The 10,302-nt window shown below is 52.6% G+C and overlaps 2 protein-coding genes across 2 annotated transcripts in view; one reads left to right on the forward strand and one right to left on the reverse strand.

Annotated features, from left to right (window-relative positions):
• Positions 1 to 9,221: 9,221 nt before the first annotated feature.
• Positions 9,222 to 9,482, forward strand: ABB37_05421 (hypothetical protein; the record flags this gene model as incomplete). Its single annotated transcript, XM_015803426.1, has 1 exon — positions 9,222 to 9,482. The coding sequence occupies one exon, from the start codon at positions 9,222 to 9,224 to the stop codon at positions 9,480 to 9,482; it is 261 nt and encodes an 86-aa protein (XP_015658068.1).
• A 456-nt stretch (positions 9,483 to 9,938) lies between these two features.
• Positions 9,939 to 10,302, reverse strand: part of ABB37_05422 (TATE DNA Transposon) — a gene marked incomplete at both ends in the record, with an annotated part of 1,329 nt that continues 965 nt past the window's right edge. Inside the window, one exon of the mRNA XM_015803427.1 lies at positions 9,939 to 10,302. This exon is cut by the window's right edge and continues 965 nt beyond it. Coding sequence (XP_015658069.1) covers positions 9,939 to 10,302 — 364 coding nt within the window.

Raw genomic sequence — 10,302 nt, forward strand, 5'->3', positions numbered from 1 at the left:
GTTTCTCACCTTCTGTACTCTCGGCAGAAGAAGGATGCTGCTGCACCACTTGAATCATCTTCTACCGAACCTTTACTGTCAATTCTATTTCCCTCCCCCCTCTTCACCGTTCTCTACCTACACCATCTACCATTATTCCGGAATGCTTGTGACCTTCAGTGGAACAGCACTTGCTGAACTGTAAAACAGCCTTGGCACGGACAGACACGGACCACTTTTTTCGCTTATCCGCAAAGCCGTCAGCGATCGAGACGCTGACAGTGCTACCTCCCCCGTTTTGCTTTCCAAGCCTGTTCTTCTGTCTTCTTCTGTCTTCTCCTGTCTTTAGTACCAGCATCAGCCGTTGCGTTGTCCTTCTTCCTCTTCGCTTCCTTTTTTGTTTGTTTACTACTGCTCAACAGTGGCAATTCTAATTCTTGTCTGTCTCAACGCGTCACCGTGGCTCGTGCCGCAGTGAAGGCCATCACGCCCGCGGAGCTGTGTCAGCCGGCACTGCACCTCGAACCGGGGTGCACAAGTCGAGGTGTCTTTCGAAAGGAAAAGGGAAAAGCCCCGTTGGCATCGCCGGAGCGGGGAGCTGCACGAGGTCGAGCGCCACCCTGACGGAAACGTCAAAAGCATTTTCCTCTCATTTCACTCCAATCCGCAGATGAGTGCTGAGTTGCGGAAGAACCAACACGAACACAACATCTTGCGGGTTCCGAAAGATGGTTACGAGCATCCAGGTGTCTCCTCCGTGCGTGGGGAGGCGCCGCATTTTATTGACGACAGTGAAGTGGATGAGATGAAGGGAGATCTCGATTCCGAAGGGGTCCGGGCATCGGGTTTCGTCTGCTGAGGGTCTGACGAAGTTCGAGCCTTATATCACTCACAAAAACGTGGAATCGCCTCCTCAACACGGATGAGCCGATCACCATCAAGATTTACCTGCGACGCGACCTTTAAAATGCGCTTCGATGTTATCCGACCTCGAAACGGTGCCGCACAAACATTTGGGATACGATTGTTCTCTGGGAATTGGAATGCCAGAGTTTTGCCGACGAGAATGACGTGGAAGAGATCTTGTAATGCGGAAATCAGCTCAAATCTCATCCAGGCACTCCAAGGTATACTGGTCGAAACGTCGGGTGTGAGTCAGGAGGAGATTCACAAAGCGCTCACTTCAGAGCAGAACCCGTACATGAAGAAGCTCGAAGAGCTTCGCGACGTCAAGAAGCACAGCGACGTGAAGAAAAGTACTGCAACGCTTGCGGCAAGTACGGGGACTTGAGGTCAGAGTGCCTCAGCCCTCAAAAACCTGGCTGTTACCGGCCGTCAACGAGCACGGGAAAGTGAAAGAAGCACCTGCAAGAGTTCTCGCGGTTCAAGATGGAGATCATGAAAATAATTCGGACGCGCGCCGCAGCACCAACACCAAAAGGTGGCGGTACCATTGTCAGCGTCTCGACCGCTGAAGGCTTTGCAACAAAGAGAAAGGGCCCGTGTCTGTCCCCAAACAAATCTTTCAAAGCACTACAACTGTAGCTACAGTGAATATGATAATCACTGAAGAGAGTTGTCGAAAAGGAAAAACACAGGTGTACGATTGGAAGTAAACTGTGAACAAGAGATACTGTCGAGTTCACCACATAAGCTTTCAAGGTTCAACCCTGCAGGAGTCCGTCGCGGCAAGTGATCCACCGCGAGAACAACGGTGTCCGCTTCCAGCGTGTTTATGTGGCGCTGCTCTGCTGCGGACCATGCTTCTCCAACGCTCATGATTTCTTGGGGCTCGTCCCGCATCAACACCGCTCCCCAACCGGCTCCAGAGGTATCGGTGTAGAGGGTCATCATCGGCATTCTCGTTGCCATGACCGGCGCTATCGCTCGTGGACGGTTCTTCTGAGCCAGGTCGTACCACTATTTAAGTTGTGCATGCCCCGTTGGGCGTGTGCAGACCGGCTCCTTCACCAGGAGAGGTGTCCGGCTGAGCTGAGACAGCCTTCGTCTAATGAGCTCTAACACCCAATGGAACTCTGCGATGCGGATACGTAGGAATGACGAGCTGCGGAGGAGTTGTGCGTACAGTCGCTCCAAGTCGCCGCACGTCATGCTTGGCGTCGGACCACCAAACATCTGGATCGAGTGATCTGCCACGCCCACTTTGTGAGCTGAGTAGTTGGAAAGTGCTGGAGAGCTTTTCGGGATACTTGTTGTGGGGAGTGGTGACCCCTGGCGTTAGAAACTGGTGCCTGTTGTGTGCGTTGGGCGGTGTGCAAGGCAGTCTGCTCCAAGGAGGTTAAGGAGATCGTCCACACACCGGCGGATCTCTGGTCGAGTGCATCATCCAATCTTCTGAATGTTCAGAGGCGAAACTTCCACGACGTGCAGCGGATGTTGGAAGTCCTCTTCCATGATGGCTGCTTTCTTCAGTTTCCATGCGCCTCGACCGAGGTAGCTGCCGCGACCTGCGACGCCTTCTTCTCCACGTCATTGCCGTGCAGAGACAATAGCATTCTTCTGCAAGCTGATAAAGCTGGTATTGATAATGATGTGCCGTGGCTGGCCGTGCGGGGTTGTCGCTGTCTATTCTTTCGCCAGTAGACAGGTTTCTTTCTTGTGTTTGTCGGTGCTTCATCCAAAAGGGATCTGCTATGCGTTTCGCGATGTCGAGAAGGTGGTCTTGGTCTTCTCCATCTTCATAACTCGTAAGAGTCGTGTTGCCTTGTGGGTTCCGATCACTTTCGCTACCGTCATGTATTCGGCGATGTAGCGAGTCGTGTTCTCCCGCATTGTGGCTTTGTCATCGCCATGCTTTGCTAACAGCGGCCTTGGTGCTGCTTTTTGGTTGATGCAATGCTCTGCACCAGGATGCGTCAAATATGTCTGCGGTTTTGCCACATTCTCTGGGTCGCTCCCGCGTAAATCGTGGCCACCGTGGGTGTCGTTTTGAAGCGACTTTATTTTGGTTTGCAAACGGTTTCTTCTGCCCTCTTCTCTCCTCTCTCCTTTCCTCTCTCCAGTTAGTGCTTCAGCCTTTGCGGTTTCCCTTTTCTTCTTCGCCTGCTCTTTGGGTCTGCTGAGCAGGCGCACTTTTTATTCGTTATTCGGCCCTCTCACCGTCCCCCGGAGGCTCCCATCACAACCTGGCAGGAGACTCTCTCTCTTCGTTTCGGTTAACCTGTCTGGCTTGTATCCGTTGTCTGCTCTCATCGGCACTGATCAAAATCAGCAAAAAGCCTTCTCTTCGGAAGACCCTTTCCGGAGCAACGGCTCTGCATGGGACCGCCGTCAGGCTCAGGGTAGGGAGTTTTCCCTTTAGCTACTTGCGCATCTCAAAATGAAAACCCTCTTCAAAGTTCTTCGCTCCTCTCAATCCTTTTCTCTGTACCGGCCGGGTATGTAAATGAGGGGCTCTTTGTTGCATCGTTTCGATTAGGAAGGTTAGGAAGTCAAGAGGAAGAAATGCCACGACACTTGTGTAATGCATAACTCGCAGGTCCTCATCTACCGCTGCCCGTACGCTCTACTCCCCTCGCAAGCTCAGAATGACCTACAAAATAACGGCACACGTCAACGATAGAATTGCCTAGGATTTGCTTAGGAAATGAGGGTACACGTCATCAGTTTCTACTGGTTGGAAGCGTTGGTGTCGGCTCCCTTGGGTCAGCTGCGTTGTTGACCGTTAGAGCGTTCGGTTCGGCCGTCGTGGTATCGTGTCTTCTTTCTTTGTTTTGGTTGAAGTGGCGAAGACCGGGGCAGTGAACTCGACGACGTATCGGGTTTCAAGCTGACTTGCAGTCGCACACCCGGTGGTTTGCCTTCTCCCGGGCTGCTGTGGAAGCCGGGTCGAGGAATGATTGGATGCGTGGATGGTAATGGGACGTGAAATGTATCCGCAATCCTGTGTTCTAACCTTTTTCCCCCTTTTCCCTATGTCCCGATGACGGTCTTCAGCTGTTGTAATTCTCCGTTGCTTCTCTTCCCGCCCGCCCAACTTCCTTCTGCCGCGCTTTGGAGGCGGATTTGTAAAACAAAGCGACCACTTCGTTCGTAAGCCCCAAAGAACCCAAAATGGGTATTTCTGATCTTTTCCCAGCAACCTCACCACTGGTTAAGAGTTTCTCACCTCCTGTACTCTCGCCAGAAGAAGGATGCTGCTGCACCACTTGAATCATCTTCTACCGAACCTTTACTGTCAATTCTATTTCCCTCCCCCCTCTTCACCGTTCTCTACCTATACCATCTACCATTATTCCGGAATGCTTGTGACCTTCAGTGGAACAGCACTTGCTGAACTGTAAAACAGCCTTGGCACGGACAGACACGGACCACTTTTTTCGCTTATCCGCAAAGCCGTCAGCGATCGAGACGCTGACAGTGCTACCTCCCCCGTTTTGTTTTCCAAACCTGTTCTTCTGTCTTCTCCTGTCTTGAGTACCAGCTCAGCCGTTGCGTTGTCCTTCTTCCTCTTCGCTTCCTTTTTTGTTTGTTTACTACTGCTCAACAGTGGCAATTCTAATTCTTGTCTGTCTCAACGCGTCACCGTGGCTCGTGCCGCAGTGAAGGCCATCACGCCCGCGGAGCTGTGTCAGCCGGCACTGCACCTCGAACCGGGGTGCACAAGTCGAGGTGTCTTTCGAAAGGAAAAGGGAAAAGCCCCGTTGGCATCGCCGGAGCGGGGAGCTGCACGAGGTCGAGCGCCACCCTGACGGAAACGTCAAAAGCATTTTCCTCTCATTTCACTCCAATCCGCAGATGAGTGCTGAGTTGCGGAAGAACCAACACGAACACAACATCTTGCGGGTTCCGAAAGATGGTTACGAGCATCCAGGTGTCTCCTCCGTGCGTGGGGAGGCGCCGCATTTTATTGACGACAGTGAAGTGGATGAGATGAAGGGAGATCTCGATTCCGAAGGGGTCCGGGCATCGGGTTTCGTCTGCTGAGGGTCTGACGAAGTTCGAGCCTTATATCACTCACAAAAACGTGGAATCGCCTCCTCAACACGGATGAGCCGATCACCATCAAGATTTACCTGCGACGCGACCTTTAAAATGCGCTTCGATGTTATCCGACCTCGAAACGGTGCCGCACAAACATTTGGGATACGATTGTTCTCTGGGAATTGGAATGCCAGAGTTTTGCCGACGAGAATGACGTGGAAGAGATCTTGTAATGCGGAAATCAGCTCAAATCTCATCCAGGCACTCCAAGGTATACTGGTCGAAACGTCGGGTGTGAGTCAGGAGGAGATTCACAAAGCGCTCACTTCAGAGCAGAACCCGTACATGAAGAAGCTCGAAGAGCTTCGCGACGTCAAGAAGCACAGCGACGTGAAGAAAAGTACTGCAACGCTTGCGGCAAGTACGGGGACTTGAGGTCAGAGTGCCTCAGCCCTCAAAAACCTGGCTGTTACCGGCCGTCAACGAGCACGGGAAAGTGAAAGAAGCACCTGCAAGAGTTCTCGCGGTTCAAGATGGAGATCATGAAAATAATTCGGACGCGCGCCGCAGCACCAACACCAAAAGGTGGCGGTACCATTGTCAGCGTCTCGACCGCTGAAGGCTTTGCAACAAAGAGAAAGGGCCCGTGTCTGTCCCCAAACAAATCTTTCAAAGCACTACAACTGTAGCTACAGTGAATATGATAATCACTGAAGAGAGTTGTCGAAAAGGAAAAACACAGGTGTACGATTGGAAGTAAACTGTGAACAAGAGATACTGTCGAGTTCACCACATAAGCTTTCAAGGTTCAACCCTGCAGGAGTCCGTCGCGGCAAGTGATCCACCGCGAGAACAACGGTGTCCGCTTCCAGCGTGTTTATGTGGCGCTGCTCTGCTGCGGACCATGCTTCTCCAACGCTCATGATTTCTTGGGGCTCGTCCCGCATCAACACCGCTCCCCAACCGGCTCCAGAGGTATCGGTGTAGAGGGTCATCATCGGCATTCTCGTTGCCATGACCGGCGCTATCGCTCGTGGACGGTTCTTCTGAGCCAGGTCGTACCACTATTTAAGTTGTGCATGCCCCGTTGGGCGTGTGCAGACCGGCTCCTTCACCAGGAGAGGTGTCCGGCTGAGCTGAGACAGCCTTCGTCTAATGAGCTCTAACACCCAATGGAACTCTGCGATGCGGATACGTAGGAATGACGAGCTGCGGAGGAGTTGTGCGTACAGTCGCTCCAAGTCGCCGCACGTCATGCTTGGCGTCGGACCACCAAACATCTGGATCGAGTGATCTGCCACGCCCACTTTGTGAGCTGAGTAGTTGGAAAGTGCTGGAGAGCTTTTCGGGATACTTGTTGTGGGGAGTGGTGACCCCTGGCGTTAGAAACTGGTGCCTGTTGTGTGCGTTGGGCGGTGTGCAAGGCAGTCTGCTCCAAGGAGGTTAAGGAGATCGTCCACACACCGGCGGATCTCTGGTCGAGTGCATCATCCAATCTTCTGAATGTTCAGAGGCGAAACTTCCACGACGTGCAGCGGATGTTGGAAGTCCTCTTCCATGATGGCTGCTTTCTTCAGTTTCCATGCGCCTCGACCGAGGTAGCTGCCGCGACCTGCGACGCCTTCTTCTCCACGTCATTGCCGTGCAGAGACAATAGCATTCTTCTGCAAGCTGATAAAGCTGGTATTGATAATGATGTGCCGTGGCTGGCCGTGCGGGGTTGTCGCTGTCTATTCTTTCGCCAGTAGACAGGTTTCTTTCTTGTGTTTGTCGGTGCTTCATCCAAAAGGGATCTGCTATGCGTTTCGCGATGTCGAGAAGGTGGTCTTGGTCTTCTCCATCTTCATAACTCGTAAGAGTCGTGTTGCCTTGTGGGTTCCGATCACTTTCGCTACCGTCATGTATTCGGCGATGTAGCGAGTCGTGTTCTCCCGCATTGTGGCTTTGTCATCGCCATGCTTTGCTAACAGCGGCCTTGGTGCTGCTTTTTGGTTGATGCAATGCTCTGCACCAGGATGCGTCAAATATGTCTGCGGTTTTGCCACATTCTCTGGGTCGCTCCCGCGTAAATCGTGGCCACCGTGGGTGTCGTTTTGAAGCGACTTTATTTTGGTTTGCAAACGGTTTCTTCTGCCCTCTTCTCTCCTCTCTCCTTTCCTCTCTCCAGTTAGTGCTTCAGCCTTTGCGGTTTCCCTTTTCTTCTTCGCCTGCTCTTTGGGTCTGCTGAGCAGGCGCACTTTTTATTCGTTATTCGGCCCTCTCACCGTCCCCCGGAGGCTCCCATCACAACCTGGCAGGAGACTCTCTCTCTTCGTTTCGGTTAACCTGTCTGGCTTGTATCCGTTGTCTGCTCTCATCGGCACTGATCAAAATCAGCAAAAAGCCTTCTCTTCGGAAGACCCTTTCCGGAGCAACGGCTCTGCATGGGACCGCCGTCAGGCTCAGGGTAGGGAGTTTTCCCTTTAGCTACTTGCGCATCTCAAAATGAAAACCCTCTTCAAAGTTCTTCGCTCCTCTCAATCCTTTTCTCTGTACCGGCCGGGTATGTAAATGAGGGGCTCTTTGTTGCATCGTTTCGATTAGGAAGGTTAGGAAGTCAAGAGGAAGAAATGCCACGACACTTGTGTAATGCATAACTCGCAGGTCCTCATCTACCGCTGCCCGTACGCTCTACTCCCCTCGCAAGCTCAGAATGACCTACAAAATAACGGCACACGTCAACGATAGAATTGCCTAGGATTTGCTTAGGAAATGAGGGTACACGTCATCAGTTTCTACTGGTTGGAAGCGTTGGTGTCGGCTCCCTTGGGTCAGCTGCGTTGTTGACCGTTAGAGCGTTCGGTTCGGCCGTCGTGGTATCGTGTCTTCTTTCTTTGTTTTGGTTGAAGTGGCGAAGACCGGGGCAGTGAACTCGACGACGTATCGGGTTTCAAGCTGACTTGCAGTCGCACACCCGGTGGTTTGCCTTCTCCCGGGCTGCTGTGGAAGCCGGGTCGAGGAATGATTGGATGCGTGGATGGTAATGGGACGTGAAATGTATCCGCAATCCTGTGTTCTAACCTTTTTCCCCCTTTTCCCTATGTCCCGATGACGGTCTTCAGCTGTTGTAATTCTCCGTTGCTTCTCTTCCCGCCCGCCCAACTTCCTTCTGCCGCGCTTTGGAGGCGGATTTGTAAAACAAAGCGACCACTTCGTTCGTAAGCCCCAAAGAACCCAAAATGGGTATTTCTGATCTTTTCCCAGCAACCTCACCACTGGTTAAGAGTTTCTCACCTCCTGTACTCTCGCCAGAAGAAGGATGCTGCTGCACCACTTGAATCATCTTCTACCGAACCTTTACTGTCAATTCTATTTCCCTCCCCCCTCTTCACCGTTCTCTACCTATACCATCTACCATTATTCCGGAATGCTTGTGACCTTCAGTGGAACAGCACTTGCTGAACTGTAAAACAGCCTTGGCACGGACAGACACGGACCACTTTTTTCGCTTATCCGCAAAGCCGTCAGCGATCGAGACGCTGACAGTGCTACCTCCCCCGTTTTGTTTTCCAAACCTGTTCTTCTGTCTTCTCCTGTCTTGAGTACCAGCTCAGCCGTTGCGTTGTCCTTCTTCCTCTTCGCTTCCTTTTTTGTTTGTTTACTACTGCTCAACAGTGGCAATTCTAATTCTTGTCTGTCTCAACGCGTCACCGTGGCTCGTGCCGCAGTGAAGGCCATCACGCCCGCGGAGCTGTGTCAGCCGGCACTGCACCTCGAACCGGGGTGCACAAGTCGAGGTGTCTTTCGAAAGGAAAAGGGAAAAGCCCCGTTGGCATCGCCGGAGCGGGGAGCTGCACGAGGTCGAGCGCCACCCTGACGGAAACGTCAAAAGCATTTTCCTCTCATTTCACTCCAATCCGCAGATGAGTGCTGAGTTGCGGAAGAACCAACACGAACACAACATCTTGCGGGTTCCGAAAGATGGTTACGAGCATCCAGGTGTCTCCTCCGTGCGTGGGGAGGCGCCGCATTTTATTGACGACAGTGAAGTGGATGAGATGAAGGGAGATCTCGATTCCGAAGGGGTCCGGGCATCGGGTTTCGTCTGCTGAGGGTCTGACGAAGTTCGAGCCTTATATCACTCACAAAAACGTGGAATCGCCTCCTCAACACGGATGAGCCGATCACCATCAAGATTTACCTGCGACGCGACCTTTAAAATGCGCTTCGATGTTATCCGACCTCGAAACGGTGCCGCACAAACATTTGGGATACGATTGTTCTCTGGGAATTGGAATGCCAGAGTTTTGCCGACGAGAATGACGTGGAAGAGATCTTGTAATGCGGAAATCAGCTCAAATCTCATCCAGGCACTCCAAGGTATACTGGTCGAAACGTCGGGTGTGAGTCAGGAGGAGATTCACAAAGCGCTCACTTCAGAGCAGAACCCGTACATGAAGAAGCTCGAAGACAAATTCTACCGTCTCTGCACGGCATTGACGTACAGAAGAAGACTTCCCACATCCGCTGCACGTCGCGAAATCTGCACCTCTCAACTTTCAGACAATTATGTCACCTAACTAAGAGAGAGAGAGAGGGTGGAGGAGAAGGATTTGTTCTACTTTCTGGGGCCCCTGCTTCGCATGCTCCCTCAGAGTACAACATATCGGTCATTACTTGCATTATTCATAGTCAGTGGCGAGACCAGCTACCCCATAGTCTCCAACGGTCTTGTGCACAACAGGGCAAGCCGTATTGACCAAGCGGGGCAACTCCATGCCAGGCGCATCTCTCGCCACCACACGACCATCCACCACCTCTTCCCCAAAGTTACGTGAGAGGGAATCTGCGGGGTTCATCTCACCAACGATGTAAAAGAACACCACTCGCACGCCCGTCTCGAAGAAAAGAGAATTGGTGTAGGCGTACAGGTTGTTTAGGTACTGCCCACGTCCAATACCGCGAAAGCCACTTTCACATCTTTGCGCCAATGCAATCGGGTAGTGATCCGTCACTACAGCGACGCGTCTTAAAGCTTACGGGTACGCCGCGAGAATGTACCGTAAGAACAACAAAGCGGCATGTGGTTCCGCGTTTGCTGAATGCCGTGCGTTGAAAGGGATGCGCGCGCCCCTCGCATCCACTGCGCCGCTCGCACTGAGGTCGTGGCTCCAGCGCTGCTGAAAACCGCGCGTCGTGCCGTCTCTCCAGCGGGCGATAGCACCCCAGCCCGACGCCGATGCGTCTGTGAACACGATCAGGTCGTAGTCCGCGTCGAGGTAGGTGGCTCCTATGGGTTCTGCAATGGGCCAGAAACAGTTCTCTACCAAGACGGGCACGATGCGGTCCAACGCGGATCGGATGGAGCCGCTGACAAACGGTATCAGTGCATCCCAACTC

Source organism: Leptomonas pyrrhocoris, assembly GCF_001293395.1.
Source record: "Leptomonas pyrrhocoris isolate H10 chromosome Unknown, whole genome shotgun sequence".
Taxonomy (NCBI): Eukaryota; Euglenozoa; class Kinetoplastea; order Trypanosomatida; family Trypanosomatidae; genus Leptomonas; species Leptomonas pyrrhocoris.